Source organism: Macrotis lagotis, chromosome 5 (assembly GCF_037893015.1).
Source record: "Macrotis lagotis isolate mMagLag1 chromosome 5, bilby.v1.9.chrom.fasta, whole genome shotgun sequence".
NCBI lineage: Eukaryota > Metazoa > Chordata > Mammalia > Peramelemorphia > Peramelidae > Macrotis > Macrotis lagotis.
The window spans coordinates 261,816,067-261,841,340 of NC_133662.1; the positions used below are offsets into that span (position 1 = coordinate 261,816,067).

The 25,274-nt window shown below is 50.3% G+C and overlaps 2 protein-coding genes across 3 annotated transcripts in view; one reads left to right on the plus strand and one right to left on the minus strand.

The window, feature by feature from the left end:
• Positions 1-3,283: 3,283 nt before the first annotated feature.
• COPS7B (COP9 signalosome subunit 7B) lies at positions 3,284-17,315 on the minus strand. Of its 2 annotated transcripts, XM_074189661.1 has the most exons (7): positions 17,228-17,315; positions 14,401-14,578; positions 12,073-12,148; positions 11,135-11,223; positions 9,427-9,629; positions 8,348-8,453; positions 3,284-4,739 (listed from the first exon to the last, which is right to left on the minus strand). In XM_074189661.1, the coding sequence occupies exons 2-7, from the start codon at positions 14,560-14,562 to the stop codon at positions 4,581-4,583; spliced, it is 795 nt and encodes a 264-aa protein (XP_074045762.1). In that variant the 5' UTR covers positions 14,563-14,578; positions 17,228-17,315; the 3' UTR covers positions 3,284-4,580. The 2 variants fall into 2 exon arrangements, with proteins under 2 accessions (XP_074045762.1, XP_074045763.1); XM_074189662.1 differs by lacking the exon at positions 17,228-17,315 and having other exon boundaries at positions 14,401-14,582.
• Positions 17,316-22,866: 5,551 nt separating this feature from the next.
• Positions 22,867-25,274, plus strand: part of PDE6D (phosphodiesterase 6D) — a 56,636-nt gene continuing 54,228 nt past the window's right edge. The window contains exon 1 of the mRNA XM_074189665.1: positions 22,867-23,172. The gene's annotated coding sequence lies outside the window, so the exon portion shown is untranslated. The remainder of the gene's footprint in view (positions 23,173-25,274) is intronic.

The window sequence follows — 25,274 nt, forward strand, 5'->3', positions numbered from 1 at the left end:
GCTTCTAATGGTTATCATTTGTCATAGTAACTATAATAAACTGTTCATTGGATTCTAGTTAATTTGCTCTGCATCATTTTATGTCAATCTTCCCATTTCTCTGAGTCTCGCCTTTTCCTCATTTCTTACTTTACAAGACTGTTCCATTATATGTATTTGTACAGTGCAACAAACCATTCTGTGACTCTTCTTTCTTCACTGGGCATTGCTTCAATCAGACTTGCCAGAAGTCTCCATACCTATCTATTCAGTCATTTTATAATGGTTGGGCAATTATTTTGTTTCCAGCTTATCACAAATAATGCTGCTATAACTATTTTCATACCTGTAGATCTTTTCTTGTTAACAAATAATTTCCGTTGATTTGATTCCAGTAGAACAATTTCTGGGTCAGAATATAAAGAACTTAGTCACTAAATTTTTTTGGGTAGAACTCTCATTTTCCAGAATGAACAAAGTCACAGCTGTAGCAGTAGCAAATCAACCTATCCATCAGCTCCTCCATTAGTCTTTCCAAGTAGTATGGTGGTATGAAGTAATAACTTCTAATTTAGATTTCACTGATTATTAATATTCTGAATACTTTCATCATTTGGGTGATGGTAGCATTTTTTAAAATTATTTATGTCTTTTGATCTTTCATAGATTTATGAAAAGGCTTACTTTTTAAAAATCGTTTTTTTTAGTTTGGGTTGTCACACCTTTTAACAATTATCTAATGGGGAAATTTTCCCCTTCCCCCTCTTCAGGGTATTGATTTGCATAAAACTTTTATAGGAGGCAGCTAGGTGGTGTAGTGGATAAAGCACTAGCCCTGGAGTCAGGAGTACCTAGGTTCAAATCCGATCTCAGACACTTAATAATGACCTAGCTGTGTGGCCTTGGGCAAGCCACTTAACCCCATTGCCTTGCAAAAAAAAAAACTTTTATAGTTTATATAATCAAAATTTTATTTTTTTTGGGGGGGGAACCTCTTCTATCCTTCCTGGTTTTGAATTTTTACCCTATACATAGCTGTGAGCAATATGATCTTGGCTTTTTCCCATTTTTATATTTAGATCTTTTACGCATTTGAATTTTTTGATCGTCCTAGTCTCTTCCCAACTGAGAAATAAATTAGTCTTACTGTGCTTCCAGCACCATAATCCTTTTTTTTCCCCTTGCCTGGTTCAGAGAAGGGTGAAGTTCATGAATTTCTCCATCCCTCCATCACCCATGGGACCTTGTTTTTAAAGTTCATCTTTCCATTTCTTGCCCCTCTAGGTTCTTTCAGACATTCCAGTTCATGACCTGTAAACAAAGTAGAAGGCTGAAGTCCCCTTTTCATAAGTATTGCAGGTGCCTGTCAGTATCAGACAAGCCTTTGAGTTATTCAAACTTTTTACCTTGGTTTTCCTTTGGCCATTCACTTCTAATTTCAACTCTAGTTTTCTCATAAAGATTGCTTAAATTAGGGGGCGGCTAGGTGGCGCAGTGGATAAAGCACCAGCCCTGGAGTCAAGAGTACCTGGGTTCAAATTCGACCTCAGACACTTAATAATTACCTAGCTGTGTGGCCTTGGGCAAGCCACTTAACCCCATTTGCCTTGCAAAAACCTAAAAAAAAAAAGAATGCTTAAATTAGAAGCTCTCTCCCCCCCAACACGGGATTACAATAAACTCTGTGGGATATAAACAAGTTAAATCTTTAAAATCTAGTAATTTCACAATTTCCCTTTTATTAATGCTATTGAATAGTCCTGCATGGTTCTAATTGGTATTTCTTGAGTTTTGATCTTACTGACCACTTACAATGTTTTCTTTCACTTAGATTCTCTGGGACTTAGCAATCACATTTCTCGGTGACTTAAATTTAGGATTCTTCTGCATCCTCCGAATTCATGTGCACTTTTTTAGTTCCAAAACCTTCAAGTAATTTTCCTTTAAGATTTTTAAAAACTCATGTATGAGGTTTCCACCCTCACCCACCCCACCCACAAAGCCAGGTCAATTATTTTTTTATTGTAAATTTCTCACATTCTTCATATCTTCTGACTTTGCTCCAAAATTTTTAAATTTCTTTTCCTGTTTCAATATATCCGTTTCACTGTCTTCCAGACTATGTTCTAAACCAACTGATAAAACTTTTATGATGCACCAAATCTGTCCCAGGTCCCACACTAACACATATGTTCTTCTGAACTGTATGTCCAACATCCACATATTTCCTTCATCTTTCTGAAATCAGATACTTTCATCACATGAAAGCTAGAGTTTCGTGGCCATCTAGTCCAGTAGTGCCAAATAGGGCCCACTTATACCTATATAGGAAACCCCATGAGCTGCATAATTTTAAGTTTTAACTTAGTTTTAAGATATCATGTGTATTTCATGGTCTTTTTATTGTTAAATGCTTTTCTATTGCATTTTCACACGGTTCAGGCTGCACTCAGCATGCGTTTGACAAGTCAGAAATAATCCATCTTGTGTTTCATTGGATAGTTACACATATTACACAGTCTACATCTGGACATAGTCTGCAATGCTATCTACATCCATGGATTAAAATGTACACATTTGGCACTTGAACTGAGCTTCCATGGAGTGCCAATCATGCCATCAATGGACTCCCTGAGTCAGCCAACCCACTCCAAAATGTAGTCTCTAATATGTCTGGTTCAGATCATTACTATTTCTCCTTGAGCAGCTAAGGCCCCAAGTTTCTCTCCCTTCCTGCTTCTCTTTGGAGACTAATGTTCTAGTCCTAAAAATACCTATACTTTCTGCTTATTTTCTATGACTTATTTATGGAAAGATATGGAGAGATAATAAGTCACGAGTGGGGGCAGGTACCGAAGTCACTTGAATCTCCAAGAACAGCAAAACCATGAAGGCAATGGGTTCGCCACTCCTAATTTTCCAAGCAAGTTTGTAAATCCAAGCAGCAGTCAGTCAACTTTGGAAAATTCAGAAAATGCCTTTTTATGGGCCAAAGACCAAATCCTAACTTGAAATGGCAAGGACCAAAGGAAAATGCTGAATGTGAATGTTTGCATAGCTAGTCTAGAAGTCTGGTCTAGAAAACCAGCAGAAGTGCTTTTAGGATCTGGTGGAACAGAGACCACACACAATGCACTTCTAGAACAATGCACATTTTCCCACTAAGATATAAGCACACAAACCTGACATATCCCTCACTGGTGGACAGCTGCTGGGCATTCTCCCAGTGAGGAATTTCATTGAACCATACAACTCCCACATCCCAAACCACCAGTAGTGGAACCAATCCTGCTCCACACTTGAGTACATTAAATTGGCATTTTTATTTTTTTCTAAAGTGTGCTTTTTTTCCTCCATTTGAGCTGTTGTTTCAGCATCAGGCTAGAATCCCCACCTCCCACTTTTGAAAAAACAAAACCCTCCAATTAGGTGTGAATCACCTGCTGTTGCTTTGTAACAAATGTCAACAAAGGAAAAAAAAGGAAAAAATGTTGAAATGTCTTGAGTCAAAACCTGTACAAAAAAAATTAAAATACAACCTGAAACAGTTCAAGTTCAGAAATGCTAGGCAAGTCCATTTCCTTTGCCAGAATGCCACCATCAAAGGGCTCTGGGTCAATGAGGAGAAGCAGAGAGGGCTGGGGTACAGCAGCAATTCTCCCAGTGGGGGTCCCCAGCACTGCTCTCCCACCAAGGACAGAGTCACTTGGAATTTGAAGATCTCAGGAGGGGACAACATCTACAGGATTGCCCCGGTGAGCAGCGGCAGTGATTCCGTGCCTAGACAAAGGAGCTCTGAGAAGTTAGAGGCAGCAGGGTGCCAGAAGGGAGTATGTCACCTGGAGAGGCAGCTTCTGCCAGCCAGCACCACAACACTGAGCAGACACAGCACCGTTCTGGGGGCTCAGTCACGTCCCCAGGCATCAGCCAAGTCAGTTCTTTCCAACTGGGGAGAAACATGAACTGGGCTTAGGAGGCAAGAAACCCGCAGGTTTAGTAAACACAGCCCAGAACATCTCCCTCTGTTACTAGAATTGGAGCTGCCAAGGAATAATGAGGCAGGAGAAGAGAAGCTCCTGGTTGGCTGAAGCCTGGCGAGAGACGTCCTGTACCCTGTACCACTTCTAGCACTGAGGAGGACGTGTATCTGTGGGACATTCAGTATGGGAAGGAGGGGCATGGATCTCACCCCAGAGAAGGGCCTCCTCCTCCTCTGGTAGGTAGGTCATTATTTCTGGAGGAGGAACATTTGTGGGCCAACACTTCCTCTGACCTCTAATCAGTCTGATAAGACTGTCACCAGTGGAGAGTGCAAAACACAGGCTAGGAGGGAGAGAGTGAGAGAAGCTGAGAGGCAAGTGGAGCAGGGTCTGACCCTATCTGATGGCATCCCTGGAGCCCCTGAGTCTGAAGGGGACAAGTGGAAGTGAGAGCATGGGTTAGCTAGAACCGTACCAAATGGGTGAGAAGCCAATGAAAGGATGGGAGACCTGGGACTGCCTGGTGGGCAGCTCTGGAGCCCACTGGGAGTCAGAGAGAGGAAGAGGGCCCTAGCTCTTCCCCCTGCTCTGCCCAGTGAGTGCCGGCTGCCCCAGCCTGCCCTAGTGGCGGCTGGAAACCAGACCTTTCACTTTGGACATCTTCTTGGTGGGTTGCCGCTGCTCAGCATGAGGGGGACATTCCCGCTCCGCCAGCTGCTGCTCAATCTCCTGGGCTGAGGATGATGCTGTGGCCTTGAGGGTCTTCTTGATGTTCGTAACCTGAGAGAGACACAGAGATGACCATGCTGAGTGCTTGGTAACTCGTTCATCCTTATCTCAGGTGCTCTGCAGGAATCTAGTTTCATTAAAGCCTGTGCCAACTTCCACTTGCCCCCCAACCAGAGCCACCTTTAGAAGGCTCCTTAGTTGAAAAGAAAAGCACGAGTGGAGGCAAGATCTGAATGGTGCTGAAACAAAGGGATGGTGCAGGGGATGCCACAGCATAAGTGTGACCTCAAGACACCCTGAAGAGGGTCCAGAGACACTGCCAACCATCTCGAACACCATGACACATGCTTGGGGCCAGGAGAACAGCCTCATGACAGCCCCACAGGGCCATTGTTTGGGGCATGGCACCAGCCCCACGTGGACCACCAAGAGCTAGGAATCCAAATGCTGATTCAACTTCCTGACCACCCTGGGAGGAGGCAACCCACTTCCGAGCTGCACTGACTCTGTTCATGTTCTGGGCAAGCTGAGGATGCTCCTCTCTCAGCACTTTCCAATGAGGTCCAGTAGGAATCTGGTAAATGTTGGCTAACTGGAGCAGAATATCCTTGACTGACCTTTGACAATGCAACAACCCAACAGGAAATAGGTTACAAAGAGTCAGAACCCAGCTCCTGAGTCAGAGCCCCAAGTTTGGGCTCTTTCACTGGAAGGACTGATAGCAGATACAGCTTGCCATCAGCTACCCAAGCCTTCTCTGCCCACTTCCACAAATTCTCTCTGACCCTACAGTCCAGACCCACTGGTCCAATGCCACAATCAGGAAGATTAAATATCCAGGTCTTACACTGACCCTCTTTGTCCCCACCCTGTAACTCTCCAGGTCACAACAAAATCACACCCCATCTCCTAGGGATCACTCTTTGATAGCATCTTCTGACAGCTCCTTCAATTCCTAAGCTATAACACTTTTATTTAGATAATTGTACTAAAAAGATCTAAACAGGTAGGCCTTCCTTCAGTAAAACCACACTCACTGGCTTTTTCACAAAAGGTTATTTTTCAGTGATTCAATCATTTATTATGGATGATCAATTTTGCTGGTCTAAGAATTGCAGAATGTCAGAGCAGAGCTGGATTGGACTTCAGAAGTCATATCTAGTACATCTCCTCCCCAAAGGGAGATTCCCCTCTAGTCTCCTTTAACTCCTCCAGGGCAGGGGCTGCCTTCCCATCCCCAAGCATCTCAATCTGTAGCTCTGCCTTGGGCGGACATGCAGAATATGTGATTACTCCTGCGCATGAGAGCCCTTCCAGTGCTTGACAACAGCTCTCAGCACTCCTAAATAAAACAAGACACACAAAATCTTCTGGCATAATTTCCAGTCCTCTCCCCAAGCTGGAAATCCTCAGGGACACACTGCAATTCTCAAGCTGGATCCTCCAGAGCTGAGTCTCAGCCTCTCAGATGGGGCGTCAGTGGGGTGGGGGTGAGCAGCTGAGTGACCACTTTCTTCACCATGGACAAGATGCATCTCTTGACGTCCCCAGAGATAAAGGGGGAATGTTGGGTTGTTCACTCAGAGAGCATATGCAGTCCATTTAATCACTCTGATCAAGCCACAATGCCTCCTTCACCTGTAAGCGTACTGGTCTGTCAATAATCCCTTCAAAAGTCTCTTCTTTCTTAAATTTGGCCCATCGTTTCAGTTGGCTGAGAAATTGAAGTGTTTTGTAGCATCGGAAATTCAGGGAGCTTGTCATCTGTACCTGTCTGAGTCACTGATAAAAAGGGAAAGTAATCTCGGAGGAAGCACTGAGTCTTTCCAAATATTCATATATACTAAAGACCTCTACCCTCTGGGATCAGCACCCTAGGGACATTTAGTTTGGAGAGGACTCAGGGAAATGAGAGTGGGCTTGAATGATTTCAAGAGCTGTGAGGCATGCAGGAAAGGAGGCTCAGCCTCAGAAGAAGGGATGGGAGGGGGTACTTTACAAAACTTGATAAAATAATTACAAAATGATGTCGGGAGAGAGAAGCAGGTTTAGGGTCAGAGGGCCTGTTCACATTCTGCTCCTCCCCTTCAATTCCTTCAAGGATTTATCTTCCTGCAACACCAATTGCTTCATGTTACCCCAATGCATTCGAAGGTTCCAAAAGCCCTGAAATGCCTAAGGGGGTAATCCCAATCCCTCAGTTCAGTCTTTGAGACTACCCATCTGCTGATTCCAACAGACCTTTCCAGTTCAGTCTCTTCCCTCCACTCCAGACAGACTGGCTGCCTCACTGTCAGCTGGGCACACCCTGGGCATTCCTAAGCCTCTCTTCAGGTAACTACAATGTCCCCTCCCTCCCCAAATCAGCTCAGGATGATCTAATCCTCCTCCTTACTCACTGCTGGAACATTTTATATCACCCACTGACCCCCCCCCAATACTTGATTAGATTGTAACTCCCTTGATGTCAGAGAGCAGGGTTTAGTCCTGTCTTCACTCCTGACCTGTCTGCCCCAGAGTTCTAATCTAGCTCAGCCAGAGCAATAACCTTTCCTTTGATTGCTTTACTAGTCACAATAAAGTAAATGAAATAATAAACCAATCCACCTAACTTGGAGTATTCACATTCATAGCTGGGGAGGGGAATCTCACCAGGAAAACCTACTGGGCCTTCAAGGTTCTCCCGCCTGCTGTTCTTGGATTTCTGAATCCTTTCCCACATCAGGGCTCAGAGGGCAGAATCCCCAAGGGACCAGTCCACCCAATACAAGAAGAGTGGCAAGAAGAGCCTCAGAGTGAGGGGAAGAAACAACTGCAGGACTGCTGCCATCATCAGTTTAAACCTCACTTCTTCAGGACAGATCATTTAGCATGTGTGACAACATGCTTGAGCTGGGACAAAGTTTATCTTCACATTAGCCAGTTTAAAAAAAAGGTGTAAAATAAATTATAGTAACTGTAAACAAGATCAGGAAGCTGAGAAGATACTTAGGACTGCTGAGAAAAATTTGGCTTTCAAATGTGCTAACTGTGGCACATCTGAGCACCTCTGAGATACAACTACATCCAGACCACAGCCCCACGTCCCCATCTCCACAATGAGGTGATGTCCCCTGAACAGGTCTGCTCTCTCCAGAATGTGGTCCCAAGGTAAGAGATCTTGGCTCAGAATCCTGCCTTCTGTTCCCTGGTGCCTTTGACCCCACATCTGCCTTGAACCCCGGCTGACCCTCTAGTCCCCGGAATGCCCGGTCCTCGCACAGTCCCTCATGTGAATTCCAAAGAGGCCTCTTTCTGTCTGATGATGGCAGCCTGCTGCTGCAGTCACACCCTGGCGTGATCCCGGAAAAGAGGTTATGTTAGCGCTCACTCAATATTACCTGAATGCTCAAAAATCCGTTGCCTTGAATGTTTCATTTATGCATCTTGGCCTTTTCCCTAGATGAGTCCAAATTATTGCAATTCATGACAATGGATTCCACAAGCCTGTCAGGCTCTAGAAGGACCACAACCCCACCCCCAACCTGCGTCTTCTTCTACACCCTGACCAACATCTCCATAACATAAACAGGAAGAGCCCTGGCTCCTATCCAGGTCCAAAGCAGCCCTTCCAAGAGGCGCAGTCCCACCCTCTCTGGAAGACCCCAGTCTACACCTACCTCGGCCTCCACCTGCTGTTGAGTACGGCTGAAATTCTCCTTGTACTGGTTGGCTCTCAAGACCTGCTGCTCAATGCCTAACAGGACAGCTTCGCAGCCATCGCACCTGCAAGGGGACAGCCAGCCCCACGGCATGTCAACCAGAGCCCCAGGGACACCCTTCCCCATTCAAGACGACCATTTACCTGCTTTCCTGGAGGGCCCCAAAGGAGAGAAGCAGGCATGGAAGGCAGGGCGGGGGAGTTGGAAGGGGAACTCTCTAGAGAATCACTGAAGGGGACACTGCACCATTTTCCTCAAGTATAATCTTTGTGTCAGAGGCTTAAAATAGCTGCTCATTACTTCATAAATCAAATTAAAACTCCCCATGGTAGACTCTGAGGCTCACTGCCAGCAATGCTGAGCAGCCCACTTCATTTCTCACTGAATCACAGTTTGGACTCCCTGTTCCAGAGAAGAAAACCTGGTGAAGCCCCTGCTCAGAAAGTCCCCGCAGACTTGGACTTCTTGGCCCAGCTCCATGATAACGGGCCTTTCCTTTTCCCAAACCTTGCAAAGCATTCATCTGATCCAGCACCTAGCTTGGGCCAGGTTCTCATCAGCATTAAATGCTGGTGGCTCCACTGATGAGGGCTGTGTATCAGACACACATAAATTCTTTAATTGTGGGTCTGTGAATATGTGTGTGTAATACAGACGTAACTAGGGAAAACACATATAAAAATAAAAGCTCCATCTTTATCTACATGGCAGGAACCCAACCAGGGCCCACAAAATCTCTCTTCCCACTGACCTTCCTCACCTGCACCATACCTTGGAAGCAGGGATTAGCCTCCCCACTCTCCAGGGGCCCAGAGGCCTAGCCCTCCCTGGCTATCCAGCCTGGAGCACTCAGCATGAGAAAGGCCTCATTGCTGTCCAGGCCTTTTGAGAAGGGGCCAAAGCCTCCCCCACCTTCCTAGGACTGACAATTTTGATTGCAGAAGTAGACAGGCCAAGTGCCCATAAAGCCAGAGAAACTGGAGGACCTGGGTCCACTTTAGGAGGGAAAGGACGCCCCATGCACAGCCCCGCCTCACCACTCCTGCAAGGTCTTGACAAGGGTGTTGATATCCTTCTTCTGAATGTCCCGGCCGATACAGAAATCCACCTCGAGAAGCTGGTTGCGCTGGTCCAGCTTGCCCTGAATGATGTCCGTGTAGACGGCTTCAATGATGAGATCTTCCAGCTCCCGCAGATTGCGCATCTCGAGGTCTTTCAGCAGCACTGAGTAGGGTATACACTGCCAATAAAGTCAGGCCACAGGTTAGGAATCCAGTGAGAAGCATGGCTGACAGACAGGGCTTCCAAGCACCACTGGTGGGAACATTTCAGGGGCACATCAGCCAGGTGTCAGGCTAATAGCATCTTGGACAGAAGGGAAAAGAATCTCTGTCCCACCAGTTGAGAATCAAATCCAAACAGAAACCTTTGCCTCTGGAAAGGCAGCCCAGGATCATGGAATCAGAAGATCTGGGCTCATTTCTTGCCGACTGAGCAAGTCCCTTAACCTCTCTGTGCCTCAGTTTCCTCAACTTGAAAATTAGATCAAACTTGAAGGTTTCTAAGGGTCCTCCCAGTTGTGCTGCCCCTAGTTTGGGCACCCTAGGGCAGGTCCTTGTGTCTCCCAACTTCTCTCTGTAAGCAGGGGAAGGGAAAGGCCAGAACACATCCACACAACTCCCAGAGCTGTGGGAAACTGGCGAGCTCTGCATGCAATCTGACGGCAAGCACAGTAAGGAGAAAGGCCTTGAGAAAGGGGACAGTAGCAAGAGTAGCCCGGAGAACAAGGCCTTCCCAAGCAGGACCCCAGGGCTAGGGCTCCCCCATACTGCCCCTTGTGGATGAGACCCTGAGCCACTGTCTCCTGCCTTTTATAGTTTGTTCAAGAGGATCTGGGATATGGGGGTGGGAGAGAGGATGGAATCACAGAATCCAAAGGTCAGGGACAAGAGGCCGACATCTAGGAGGAGCAGAGGAGCCTCGACTGGCACATGCAATAATGGCACTAGCTTCTCAACTCTACCAAGAAAGTAGGACTTGGAATTAGGAAAGCTTGGTGGTGCAGTAGTGGCAGGAGAAACTGGGTTCAAATCTTATCTCAGATACTTCCTAGCTGGGTAACCCTGGGCACTGTTTGACTCAGTTTCCTCATCTATAAAATGAACTGGGGAAAGAAATGGCAAACCGCTCCAGGGATCTTTGCCAAAATATTCCAAACGGGGGCCACAGAGAGTTGGACAAGACTGAAAAACAGCCAAATCACAGGGATCAGGGAAATCTGTGGAACAGCCCTTGGTCTCTATTTAAGAAGGCGCTCCACCAGCAGGGTCAGGGTCGGTCATGGAAAGATGGGAGGTGGACTCCATAAATTATTACAGGCATTGAAACAGTCACCTAAGGGAAAAAAACCGAGATGCACTGCTGAGAGTGCAGGCAAAAAAGGAGAAACACTAAGAGTATGCTTCTTTGGGAGGGCAGACATTGGGACAGGTCACTGCTGGGAGAAGGCAGAGAGGGAGAGGGAAGGAAAACTGAGAAAAGAGGGACAGCCCGGGCAGAGTAACTGCCACTGGTGACCCAACCCTTGCCCCTGGGGTCTGGACAGAGCAAGCCAAGGGATGAGAACAGCTACCCACTGGGATTGAGGATGCCTCAGAGGGAAGGAGCAATGCTAACACAGCTTCACCCAGGTACCCCTAAAAGCCTTGTATGGTTCTTGCTTCTGGAAAGCCCCAGGGCCTGTACCTTCATTCTGGCGGCCAGGCTCACGATGGTCAGATGCTTCAGCTTGTTCTTCTGGGCGGTGGTAAGCTCTGGCAGGCTCTCCTTGTTGGCTGCTCAGGCCACCCAGCCCCAAAACAAGAGAAAGAACAACAGTCAGGGGGCCGTTGGAGAAGAAGGTCCTCTTAGACCCCCCACCCAGATTTTCAACTGAATCACTTCAGGGATTCTACTGTCTTTGCATGAGGACCATTCTGGCTGTTTTTAATCCTCCTCAAAAGCAATATTAATAAATAAGTAGCCAAATACAATCTTAAAATTAAAACTATTGACATATATAGCAGTCAGAGTCGGGACTGGCCCCTGACACATCTTGGTTGGGTCCACAAGTCACCTGGCCCTCAGCATCAAAGACCACGGGCTAAGACCACAAGTTGGGTATGGCCCAGTCGCCAGTCGCCCCCCCCGTGCATTCTGGACTTGCGCCAGCATAATCTAGTCACCTCTGTACTTCTTGGGCACCAGATCACGCTGGGACCCTGAAGGAGCCCAGTTTTTTCTAGGTCCACACTAGGTTTTTGGCTTCTAAGCCTTTGGGTCTAAGGAGCATCATCTCAGCTCTGGTTCCCAGTGCCTCCAGTTCATGCACATCTCACAGAATCCTGCCCAATCTCTCTCTGGATCTGTTCAACGTTCGACAAGGATGCTCACAACAGAGAGGAGCACCAAGTGTTCCTTGCTATAAATTTTATAAACTCAATATTGATACTGAGTCTTTGTATCCTCAGTGCCTATCACAGGGCTATGCATAGGAGGTGTTTAATAAAACTTTGTTGATAGATACACACTCTATAACCCCTAGTCCACCTATCTGGGACCTGAGGCAGAGATGGAGAGGCAAGAGCAGAGTGAAGAAGCCCCCCTGTCCCCCTTTGTGGCTGGGACTCCACTGCCTGACTCACCTATGTAGTCTGGGTAGGTTCCATAGGCAAATAGACTCAGTAACTGAAAATAAGCAGCATTAGCACCTTCCGCAAGCTGTGGAAGAAGCAAAGTTCATGAATGGAGATCATCAGCAGCAGTTGTCATTTACCAGGAAAGGTGCAGGAGAGATATTTCTGCAATGGAGAGGAGATGGGAGGAGCCCTTGAACCACTCCACCTACCCTCAGGAAGCTTGCCCACTTTGGTGCCCCTCCCATAGAGCTAGGCAGCCCTAAATCACTAGATGTAAGATTGGCAGGAATGAACAGCTCTGTCCCCAAGTCATTAGCTTGACTGGCTGGCTGCTCTGGGCTGTCTTTTCTGACCACTTCCCCTCAGGGCTGAACAAAAACTCAGGTAAGCCTTTGTGTTGTGGCTCAACCTGAGCCTTCAATCTGAGCAGCTTGCTCTAATCCTCCCCACCCCCTGGCTCTCCCAAAGGGCCAATCAGCACTGGCACAGTGTGTTGCAAAAGCCAGATGGGGCTGGGAGAATGTTCATAAAATTGGAGAGCCCAGTCCCTGGACCTAATGCTCTCTGCCCTTTCAAGCAGAATACATTCTCTGGGGGCTGAGTGATGTTCAGGACCTATGTCCCCTAGCCACCATGATGACTGCTCCCTGGGATCTGTGACAGACAAGCAGCCAGACCAAAGAAAGCCCGATGCCTTCCCTCTGCCTTGATCCCATCCTCTTCTGGGGAAGACAGCTGATCCAGAGTCAGGCTCCTGGATAGGGGTAGCTCAGGAGTGTCTAAGTTCCTAAGTTACATGCTCAGGAAGGCCTAACAGTTCCATTTTGAGACTCTTAAGGAGCTGAGGGGGCCCAGGCTGCAATGGGAACTCTGCTTTTGTCCTTTTCTTCTCAGAACTTCTGAGAATTTTTACAGTATAGAAAATAGCCGCAGAGCATCCCCAGGGCATTGGGGACTAAGCCCTGGAACCCAACAGTCAGTCCTCCCCTCTTGAGATCCCTGATTCAGAGGGAGTCCAGTTAGGTCTTGCTTTCAGACCAGAGACCACAGAATTATCCAGAGGAGCTGGTTCTTTTCTTTACAAGAACACAGGCGCCACAGCTTCCCTCAATAGTCCCTAACGATCCTGTCCAAGCACATTCTCTGGCAGTGACCTAACATAGTTCTCTTTGTTCAGGTTTCCAGAGTCAAGGGAAGAACAATGAGGAGTTGGAAGACCCATAATGGCATCCTGGCTTGGCTGGAGTCACCTCCAAGGGGGTGGAGGGCACAGTGAAGATTAAATAAGACATGGACATGAACATATTTTGGAAGTATTTAGCCCTAGCCGTGGGCCTGGAGCCTTCCAGGCTCCCCCAAAGCTAACTAAGAGTGCTGTATACATAGACATTTTGTGTGGGCAGACCTGGGATGCTTTGGCATAACTTTACTCCCCAGTGGAAAAATTCAGGACTCAACCTGGGGCTCCCAAAGTCCTCTAAGACTTTGGTGAAGAGCTCCTGAGACTCCATGACAAAAAGCTGACTTATTTTCATCTCCTTGCCAACTATTTTTATCAGTCAGCTTCCCTCACATTTCATACACTGGGAATGGGCTGTCCCTGGAAGGGGACATCAGCCAGAGCCTTACTGTGGCCAAACAGAATGCAGAATGACTGAAAACCACCACCAACACCTACAAGGCCACCCAATACTTTGAGTTGATCTTCCTCATCGCTGATCACTTCTCTCTCTCTCTCTCTCTCTCTCTCTCTCTCTCTCTCCTTCCCAGTTTCTCCACATCATTTTTATTCTAACCAAATTGTGACTCATTTTTCCCACAACCCACAGCTCTCACAAGGTTTCCCCAAAGAAAGGTCTTCAGGGCTTAACCTCATGTTCTTCTGATCCATGCCTACAAACCTGCCCCCCTTAGATTTCTCTACTGTCCCACCTCTGAGTGGTCAATGAGGGTTTACCTGGTCCTTCCAGCAGGTCATTTACCATAATGCTGCTGCTGGTAAGCTTCCCCTCATCTGCATCAAGAGTGAATCAATGGGACACCGAAACCTTGTTTCTGTGGGAATCTTTTTCTAATTCATAAAGATCGACGGGAGTTTTGTCCCGTCTTCCAGAATACAGAAGCCTTACTGCCCATGTTTCTTAACCTTGTCCCTCAGATCGTGAGCAAAGATATGACACAGAAAGTGTCTGGGACCAGCCAGTCCAGGTGGCTCTTCTGCAGGGACCAGTTCCTTGTGGGTCCCTGCTGCTACTCATTAGCTCTAAGCTCTATGGGATCCCTGGAGAAGCCTCAGGACAAGGCAGAGCGTGGCAGAGGGCAAATGGTGCTTACCTCCTGCACGTTGGACAGCTCCAGCAGTTCTCCAAACACATACACTCCAGGAGCCTCTAGGACCTGACTTATGAGAGCAGTGAGGGCCGAGCCATTGGTGCCTTTGGCTAATAAAATAAACTGTTCCAGGAGGTTACAGGAGGGTTTCTGTTCGCCTGCCATTCTACAGCCTGGTAATCTAGTCAAAAAAAGAACCCCATCAGTCAAGTCTCTTCTTCTCTATCCCATTTATGCTGGTCTGTCTTTTGACTTGATTTGCATTGTGCCTGTGATAAAAGTAAAATGCGCCCAAGAGCAGGAACAAGTTATTTCTCTGCCATGTTAATGGAGCTCAGATTGAAGGAAATATGTTCACTCAGAATTTAAAATTCATTTTGGAAGAGACTCTCAATCCCTAGGAAGCAGGTGGAAAGGGCCTGGCATTCCAAGGTGTCCTGCTCAGAAAGATGCTCCTGCCCAGAGGAACAGGCAGGGCCTAGCTGGCAGAGCTGCTTTCTGAGTGCCACCTTACTTTAACAGTCACCCCACCAGATGAGCCTCAGATAGGAGCCACAGCCAGGGCAGCGGGAATAAACCACAGAGCAGACTGAAGCGGCTTCTTCTGTTAAACCAAATCAATAGCTTTTAAAATATAAAGCTTCCCTTTGAGTTTACTGATGTCATCTCAAATTAGTGGGGTCACAGCCCCAACCAATCAAACCAAAACCAGAAAAGAGGCTGCTCTGGCCCTTCAGCCTCCTCACATGAGTACCTTCCCCAGACAAAATGACAAGAGAGTCTGTACCAAACCCCAGAGGCTCGAGAAGTGCTGAATCCACTGGGGAAGTTCAGAGAGTGATGAAGAAGATATGCTTAAGGGGATGTCTCTCAGTCCTAGATTGGTGTTGAGATGGTACAAAGAGAGCAGATTATTTGAAGGGGCAAGGAATATATAAGGAACTCTGTTAATTAAAAAACATTTTTTGAGTACCCAGCATATAAAAAACTCTATAGAAGCAGAGTTTTCTTCTTCAAAACATTAGATACTAGAAGAGGGATGAGGGAATCAAGTCAAACCAGCAGAGGGGAATAAGGAATATTTCTTTTGATAATTTCCATTAAGAGATGAAGTATGAAGACTCAAAGTTTCACAGAAGCTGGGGGGATACCATGTGCTTAGGGGATTTTCTCAAGAGCAACAGAAAGAGGAAGGAAACAAAGAACTAAGGGTGGGGGTTTGAAGCGGCCTGTGAACTATCCAAAGACCCAAAACTCTTCCAAAAGGATTTCTGCAGCGGTAGCTAGGTGGTGCAGTGTATAGAGCACCGGCCCTGGAGTCAGGAGGACCTGAGTTCAAATCCGACATCAGACACTTAATAATTACCTAGCTGTGTGTGAACTTGGGCAAACCACTTAACCCCATTGCCTTGCAAAAAAAAAAGGAAAATGGATTTCTTGCAGATGGAAAAACTCTGGGAAATACTGAAAATTCCAGTTGTCCTCAAGAGAAGTGATGTCTATATATGCAGGGGAAGAACACCAGGGAGGCAAAAGAGTGGGGAGAGGGTCTGGAAAAAGTAGTGGAAGCTATTCATTCATTCATTCATTCATTCATTCATTCATTCAAAGAGCAGTTTAGAAGGGAGGAAGAGGAGGGGAAGGACAAGGACAGGGAAAATCCCAGGGAAGAAGGACAATCTCCACTCTCAGTGTGGGTCTGAGGGGATGAGAAAGAGCAGCTGGGTCAGGAGAGGGACTTGGGAATGGGAACGGGAAAGGGGGCCGAGGAGTCCTAAGGAAGAAGAGAGAGCTGACTTGGTGTGGGGTTTTTGTCTTCCTGTGCCAACCATCAAAGGCACCGTCCGGTCAATTGTTGTTCAGCTGGGCCCGACTTTGTGACCACAGTCAATACCTTCCATGAGGTTTTCTTGGCACTGGAGTTGGGGGGGGGGGGGTGTCCAGGGTCACACAGCTAGTGAGTGTCTGAGGCTGGATTTGAACTTGGGTCCTCCTGGGGCTCTATCCAGCTGCTCCATTAGCATCTACCAAGCTCACACCCCTGGGTCAAGGCTAGAAGTGACCATTCTGAAGCAGACTAAGGCAGCTCAGGGTCAAAGGGGCCGAGGATGGGCACAAAGAAGAGGGACCTGGGATCAAAGGAGAGAGGTGGGAAGGATAGAGGAATGGATTCAGTACAGAAGGTGGGATGAGGATGGTTCAGAGAGGAGAGGGGGTCCTGGACCTCAGGTAGAAAGAGGTGGGAGGGGAAGCAAGGGGAAAGGAAGGAGGAAGGGAAATGGGGAGGGGAAGAGGATAGAGGAGGAGGAGAGGAGAGGGAGAAAGAAAAGGGGGGAGAAGGGGGAAGAGAGTGGAGAGGAAAGAAGGGGAGGAAGGAGAAAGAGAAAGAAGAGGGAGAGAGGAAAAGGAGGGGAGGGAGGAAGAAAAGGAGATGGGGAGGAGGGGAGGGAGGGGGAAGAGAAAGGAGAAGAGGAAGAGGAGGGGGAGAGGGAAGGAGAGGGGAGAGGGAAAGGGGGTGAGAAGAAGAGGGGAGAAGGGGAGAGGGAAGAGGAGGTAAGAGGGAAGGGGAGGGGAGAGAGGAAAAGGAGGGGGAGAGGGAAATGGGGTGGGAGCAAGAAAGGAAAGGAGATGGGGAAGGGGAGGAGGGAGGGGGAGGGGAGGCCTCGGCGGGGCGGGGCGGGGCTCGGCCTCCCTCTCCTCGCTCCCTGGGGGGGGGGGTGGCCGGGAGGGGGCGGGGCAGGCCACCACCCCCCCCCCCCAGCGCCCCCAGCGCCCCCCGCAGCTCGGGGCCCCCCGGCCCCCCGAGGCCTCTCCGGCCCGTCGCGCTCACCTCGCCCGCCGAGGCCCCGTCTCCGCCGCCGCCGCTCCGCCCGTCCGCTCCCGGCGCCTCCCCGCGGGTTGTCAGGCGGCCATCGTCGCTCCGGGGTCCGCCGCTCATCTGCCTCCGCCGGGCCGACCCTCTCCGAGGCCCCCGCGGAAACGCAAGGCCTAGGCTCACAGGTTCCGGCCGCCGCACGCGGGTTCCGGCCGCCGCGCAGGCGCAGGCGCAGGCGCAGGCGCAGCTCCTCCGCGCCGGGCCGAGAGGACGTGCCCCGCCTCCCTCCGCCCGGCGCGCCGGCTCCGCCGCCGAAGGCCCGGCGCCTCTGCGCGTGCGCGGCCCCCGCCCCGGCCAGACAAAAGCCTTCCCGGCGCGGCCGCCCGCCTTCCGGCTCTACGTCTGGGCTCCCCTCCCCCCCCCCGCCCCGGCTCCGCCCCCGGGGCCTCCCCGCCCCCCGCCTCCGCCGAAGCCGTGGGGGAGGGGCCCGGCGGCCGCGCAGCCCCGCGCGGTCTCGGCCTTTATCTCGGTCTCTGTGTTTATTTTGGGGCACCCCCCCCCGACTCTGTGTCTCTGTCTGTCTCTCTGACACACACACACACAGACATACAGACAGAGAGACACACAGGCACACACACACACACTCACAGAGACAGACACACGCAGACACACACACAGAGACACACACACAGACACTCACACACAGACACACAGACACACACAGACACACAGACACACACAGAGACACACTCTCACACACAGACACACACTCACACACAGACACACACTCACACACAGACACACACACAGACACACAGACACACACAGACACACAGACACTCACACACACACTCACAGACACACAGAGACACACAGAGACACACAGCCACAGAGACACACAGACACACACTCTCACACACAGACACACAGACACACTCACACACTGAGACACACACACACAGACACACTCACACACAGACACACACACAGAGACACGCTCTCACACACAGACACACACTCACACACACAGACACACACACACACACACACACACACACACACACACACAGACACACACACACACACACACACACACAGACACACAGACACACACAGACACAGAGACACACTCACACACACAGACACACACACTCAGACACACAGAGACACACAGAGACACACAGCCACAGAGACACACACACACACACACACACTCTCACACACACACACACACACAGAGACACACACACACAGACACACAGAGACACTCACACACTGAGACACACTCACACACAGACACACTCACACACAGACACACACAGACACACACACACACACACACACACACACACAGACACACACACAGACACACTCACACACACAGACACACACACACTCACACACACACTTCCCCTTAAGTCCCATGAAAGCACATCCGGCCCAGGTGACCCGGGTTAGAATAATAGCGGACTACTAGGCGACTCACTGCCCTTTTCCTGACGGGCCCTCTCCCCCTCCTGCGCCCGCTCAGCCCGGCCCACCGCTAGTAACAGGCAGGGACCCTCTTGGATTGCAGAGATGCACAAGGGGGACAAGGCTCCCCCATCTCCGGTCAATGGCGGGATCTCCACGGGGAGCCCCTGGCAGCTTTGGAGACGGTTGAGGCTCGCTCCCTGTCTGTGGGGCTTGCATTTGGAAGAGTGGATTTCCAGACTGCATCGCCTAGTGCTCACGATGGCCAGCCAAGCCCTGAGAAGGAATCCTTTGGGTAGGAGGAAGGAGAGAAATTCAACCCTTGTCTTCCTCTCTCCCAGAAAAAAAAAGCCCCAATCAACTCCAGAGGATCCAATTGGAGCTTTACGGAGAGCATCTGGGCAGTTCTCCAAGATCAGGAGCGTGGGCAATGAGCGGAGAACTGTGATGGTCAAAGGCAGATTCGAGGCTCTTGGGCCAAGGCCTACGGCCAAGACCCAGGGCAGGCATCCATGCCCCAGGAAGGGCAGAACAGGACTTCCCAGCCCCCTTGAAGCTGCCAAGTAGCCTCCACTTGGATCAAGTGGGAGCTGCAAAGATGCGGCTTCTCTGTGGGCCACCCCCGAATGAAAGGGCCTGGCTGCCTCAGAGAACCAGCCTTCCTCTCCCTCTCAGGAAGTCCTAAATGTGCTGGTTGAAAGGGACAGAGTTAGTTTGTGAAAGAAATAGGAGTCAACGCCAGCTTAGGAGGCAGATGGGAAATCAAACCCAGCAGGAGAGTTAGCAACTGAAGACCTGAGAGAGAACAGCCTGGGCCAACAAAAGCCAGGGAAGACCCTAGCCAAGGCAGAGACGGGCATGGGGGCCGTCCTCCAGACTCCTTCCTTTGCATGCCACACGCATGTGGTGATGGAAAAGGCTGACAAACCTTGAATAGAATCAACTTGAGGACTGGAGGAAGCATGCATAAGGTCCATCAGGGCCTACTTGACAGGAGGACTGGTCACTGGTGATGCAGTGTCCCAAAAGTATTAGTGCTATTGGAAGCCACTCTAGTTAAAGGTGAAGCTGAGGAACAGACTTTCAGTCAATGCGACACAATGCAACACAACCCAATACGCTTTATTAAGTACTGTGCCAGGGTTGGAGTGGGATGTTAGGAACATAAGAAACAGTCCCGTGGTCATTAAGGAATTTACAACCAATGGGGAAAGACAACCCACAAAAGGAAGCTAGCTGAAGGGGGGACTTGGGTGTTTGAGGGCAGGTGGTAGGAAATGAAGAGTTCCTCTAGGGCAGTGAGGTAGCACAAGGGAGTGCCAAACCCTCCAGGGAGGAAAACCCAAGTTCAAATCCAGCCTTAGGCACTTTGCTGTGCCACCTTGAGCAGGTCACTTTACCCTGTTTGTCTCAGTTTAGAACATCTGGAGAAGGAAATGCCAAACCCTCCTGTATCTCTGCCAAGAAAGCCCCAGATGGGATACCAAAGAACTGAACATGACTGAACAGCAATAATATTAAGGGAACTTTGGGAGATTTTTGCTCAACCCCATAATCAGAAGAGGAGAGGCTGCGCAGGAGGCTTGAGTAGCAAAGCTGTCACAATCCCCTGCAAGAGTTAAGAGCCTCCCAGGGAACAAGGCTTCGCATTCCTGCTTCTCCCTATCTTTTGTGTGGAGGTCACTTTTAGGTGAGTTCCTGTGCTGCTATCTGGATACCCTTTGCTCTGTGATCCAGGGCCTGGGAGCTGTAGGAGAGAAGGGATGGACCTGCCTTGCCTTTCTTTATAGCCTCATTGTTTAGCACAAGGCCTCACATACAGACGGTGCTTAATAAATGCTTATGGACCTGACTTCCTACAAGCTCATGTGTATTTGGTGCATGTGGTATAACTACAAGTGTGGGCCTCTTTGTAGCTGATTTTGCAAGGGACTACAAAACTTCAAACCTAGGGAAAGATGTTAGAATCCAAAAAGCCTCGGACCAGCTATTTTATTGAGGATGCTGGAAGACCCTGGAAATTGTTATTTCTTCCCAACTCAGGTGGGAACTACAATGCTACCTTCTGTAGGAAGCCTTTCCTAACCCCTCTATTAATTATTTACTCTTTATCCCATAGATAACTTGTGGGTATCTACTGGTTTACGTGTTATCTCTTGCATTAACTTGTAAGCTTCTTGAAGGCAAGAACTGTCTTTTGCCTTTTTTTTTTTTTGGTCCCCCCAATTCTAAGCAGAGTGCCTAATTCCGAGTAGGACTTGAATAAATTTTTGTTGATTGATGCATTGTGGGAAGCTGGAGAATGTTGCAGCCCTTATCCTTTTCTCCTGCCTTACTTCGTCTTCTTATGACTGGCACCTATTTCCAATTTATTTTTCTGTAAAAGGCTGCATCTGACTGATCTGGTTTTCCTTCTCCCATGCAACACTTGCCGTTGTCCTTTGCCTGTGCAAGGTCCTTTGGCACTCTTAGCTTTCTTCTTTCTGATCTATCTGACTGTAAACCTAATCTGTTTTCAGAACACAAAACAGATGAATGATGTGGGAAGAAAACACTAGCAATTGAGATAATAATAGCCAAGCACTTCAGCAGTGATCTGAGGTTTGCAAAGTGCCTTGTTTCCTGTTGATCCCCACAACACCCCAAGGAGGTAGAGACAGGTATTATGATTGTCATTTTACAGATGGGGAAACTGAGACAGAGGTGAAGTGATTAGCCCAGGGTCACAGAGCAAGTCAGGTTCAGACTAAGATTAAAGTAGGAGAGGGGAGAGAGAGAGAGGGAGGGAGGAGGGAGGAGGAGAGAGAGAGAGACAGAGAGACAGAGAGAGAGGGAGGGGAGAGAGGAGGGAGGGGGAGAGGGGGGGGGAGAGGAGGGAGGGAGGGGGAGAGAGAGAGGGAGAGAGAGGAGGGAGGGGGAGAGAGAGAGAGAGGGAGAGAGAGGAGGGAGGGGGAGAGAGAGAGAGAGAGGGGGAGAGAGAGGAGGGGGGGGAGAGAGAGAGAGAGGGAGAGAGAGGAGGGAGGGGGAGAGAGAGAGAGAGGGAGAGAGAGGAGGGAGGGGGAGAGAGAGAGAGAGAGGGGAGAGAGAGGAGGGAGGGAGGAGGGAGGGGGGGAGAGAGAGAGAGGGAGGGAGGAGGGAGGGGGAGAGAGAGAGAGAGAGGGAGAGAGAGGGAGGGAGGGAAGGGAGAGAGAGAGAGAGAGAGGGAGGGGGAGAGAGAGAGAGAGAGGGAGAGAAAGAGAGAGAGAGAGAGGAGGAGGGAGGGGGAGAGAGAGAGGAGGAGGAGAGAGAAGAGAGAGTGAGAGCGAGAGAGAGAGAGAGAGAGAGAGAGGAGGAGGAGGGAGGGGGAGAGAGAGAGAGAGAGAGAGAGAGAGAGAGAGAGAGAGAGGAGGAGGGAGGGGGAGAGAGAGAGAGAGAGGGGGAGAGAGAGAGAGAGAGAGAGAGAGAGAGGGAGGGAGGGAGGGGGAGAGAGAGAGGAGGAGGAGAGAGAAGAGAGAGTGAGAGAGAGAGAGAGAGAGAGAGAGAGAGAGAGAGAGAGAGGAGGAGGGAGGGGGAGAGAGAGAGAGAGAGAGAGAGAGGAGAGGGAGGGGGAGAGAGAGAGAGAAGGGGGGAGAGAGAGAGAGAGAGACAGAGAGAAGAGAGAGAGAGAAGAGAGAGAGAGAGAGAGAGAGAGAGAGAGAGAGAGAGAGAGAGAGGAGAGAGAGAGGAGGGAGGGAGGAGGAGGGGGGAGAGATAGAGAGTTGGCGGAGGGGGAGGGGGGAGGGGAGGAGTCGAGGAGGGCGCCACGAGGGGAGAGGGCGGCAGCACGCGGTTGGGTGTTTACTTGGGAGCCCCCGCGAGCCCACCCCCACCGCCTCCTAACGCCGGGAGCCCGGCCCGCGGGACATCACGGGACTCGTAGTCCCTGGGCCCCCGGGGCGCGCGGCATGCCGGGACTCGTAGTCCCGCGCGCGGCTCCTGGAGCGGGGCCTCGCGGGGCCGGCCGAACAAACCGCTCTTATTGGCCGTCACCCGCCGCCGGCCGCGGCCGCGCGGCGAGCGGAGGGGATTGACCCGAGGAGGCTCCCGTTTCGGGCCGGGCGGGGAGGATGACGCCCGAGGCGCGGTGCTTCGGCCGGCCGCTCCCGCTTCCCCCGCCGAAGCCGCTCCTCCTCCTATTGGTAGAATGAGCCGCCCGGCTACAAAGAGGGGCCGGCCCCCGGCCGCAGGGCGGCCTCCCATTGGTCGGGGGGGCGGAGGGCGGGCCGGAGTGTGGCAGTGGGGCGGGGACCGCAGCCGCCTCAGTCGCCGCCGCCTCTTCAGCCGCGAATCCCGCTCCGGCCCCGGCCCCGGCCCCGGCCCCGGCCCCGGCTCCGCTCTCGCGGCCGCCTCCGCCTCCGCCGCCCGCCGCAGGGGACCAGCTCCGGGGCGGCGCCGCCCGGAGCCGCCGGCGCCTCGTCATGTCCACCCGAGGACGAGCGGGCCCGGGAGATCCTGAGGGGCTTCAAGCTGTATCCGCCCGCGGGGGGCCGGGTGGGGGCGGGGAGGGGCTCCCCAGAACCGGGGGGCGGGGGGAGGAGAAACCGCCCCCGAGGGGAGCCCCGGCCCCCGGGACTGGTGGCGGACGGTAAGTCTGTGGTCGCCGGGCCCCGGCCCCCGGGGGAGCAGGCTGGGGGGGCCCGCGGCGTGGGGGCCGGGCCCCGGCCGTGTCCGCCCCCCCGGCTTTGGGGCCCCCTCGCTCGGGTCTGGGGCCGCGGGGGCCCCCCAGGGCGGCTTCTCCCTCGTGTCTGTCAGCTGGGGCCCCTTAAAGTTTGCTTCGGGGGTCGCTGCCCCCCGGGGCCCAGAGGGCCTCACCCCTGAACCTCGGGGGGCCGGGGCGCCTCCTCGGCCCCCTCTCTTTGTACACAAGTGCGAAGGGCCCGGCCGGGGGGGGGACGCCGGAAGTGGGGGGCTCCCTCGGCTGAGCACCCCTTTAACCAGGTGTGACACACTCGTTACTCGGCTCTGGCTCGGACCCCCCAAGAACCCCCTCCTCTAAAGGGGCAGGCTTTCCCCGGCGGCCAGAGGCGCCTTCGGGGACCCCCAGTGAGCACTGCACCTGGGCAGGGCGCGCCCGCCTGCCCGAGAGGGGAGGGTGAGGGAAGGAACGCGGAGCATCCTCGCTCGGTCACGGTCACGGTCACCGTAACCTGTTGCTACGGCTCGCCGTGGCCGGCCATGGCTCTAAGCCAAGCGGGCCTGGGGACCAGCTCTTCTCTGGGATTTTATCCTTGAGGAGAGCGGAGAGCCAGTAGCTAAGAGACCCATTTGTAGGGCCGCAGCCTTGTAGCGATCTGTAGGTGTTGGGGCACAACCTTGCCAGCAAATTGGGGCCTGTGTTGAATGAGTTGCCTCCAAGCTAATAGAGAAAAAAGTCGGGGGGGATGGATCAGATTCCCTCGAAATGCAGACTTTTGACTAGTATATGAGGCCTATGGATGAAAAACTCAGAAATGACTTGTAGGTAAAAATAAAATAGATCTAAGTTTTGACAATTTGCTGTTAAAGAAATCTGCCTCTATACCTTTTTTCTATGCTTTTCTTGGAAGTCTAAAACGCTATCCTTGAGGCTAAGAATAATACTGATAACAAATTTCCGCACACTCGCACAAGTCCTCCTTGGCTTCTGTGACTCTTCTCTCTCTTGGATTTGGTCCCTCGTTTTTTATTCTTCCTTCTTGTTGCCTTTGCAGGATCTTCCTCTTCCCTCCTACACCTTGTGTGAGTCCCTCTGGGCTTTGACCTGGGACCTTTTTTCTTTTCTCCCCCTTGTGATGTTCTCTGTTCCCTTGGGTTCAATTATCATCTCTTTGCTGATGACTCCCTAATCTATATATCTAGATCTAATCTCTTTCCTGCACTTAAAACCCTGCACTGCCAAGTGTTTGTTAGAATGTCCAAAATGGAAGTAATTCTCAAAGCCATTCTTTCTTCAAACTTTTCTAATTCTGTGGAGGGTATCAGTTTCCTTCCAGTCACCCAGGTTTATAGTCGTGTAAATCATTTATATATATATATATATATGTATATATATACATATATACATATATATATATATAGATGTCTTTTTTTATATCATCAAAATTTTCTCCACTATCCCTTTCTTTTTTGCCTTCCAGAAAGCCATCTCATATGCCAAATAGTATTTTTAAGAGACAAAAAGGGGGGGGAGGGAATCAGCACAACCAATATCTCCAAAAAAGCTCCAAAAACATGAATAATATGAAATACCAACAGCCTCCCACCTCCACAAAGGAACAGGTTTGGCATTTTCTCTCCTTGTCTCTTCAAGTCATACTTGATCTTTATTATTTTTGCTACATTCACTTAATTTTTGTGTATGTCTGTGTGGTTCTTTCTGTTTATATTGTAATTACTGTGTATATTGTTTTCTTGGCTCTGCTTACTTTAATCTGCATCAGTTCATGTGGCTCTTTACATGCTTCTCTATGTTCATTAGATTCATCATTTTTTACAGCACAAGAATATTCCTTTACATTCATGTCCCATAATTTGCTTAGTCATTCCTCAATCAATGGCCATCTACCTTGTTTCCAAGTCTTTCTTGTCACAC

Coding starts and splice junctions, on each gene's coding strand:
- COPS7B (XM_074189661.1), bottom strand. CDS start 14,562: ATGGCAGGCGAACAGAAACCCTCCTGTAACCTCCTGGAACAGTTTATT. Junction 12,149..14,400: donor AGCTGTCCAACGTGCAGGAG/GTAAGCACCATT, acceptor CTTCTTCCACAG/CTTGCGGAAGGTGCTAATGC. Junction 9,630..11,134: donor GCCTGGCCGCCAGAATGAAG/GTACAGGCCCTG, acceptor CTTTATTGGCAG/TGTATACCCTACTCAGTGCT.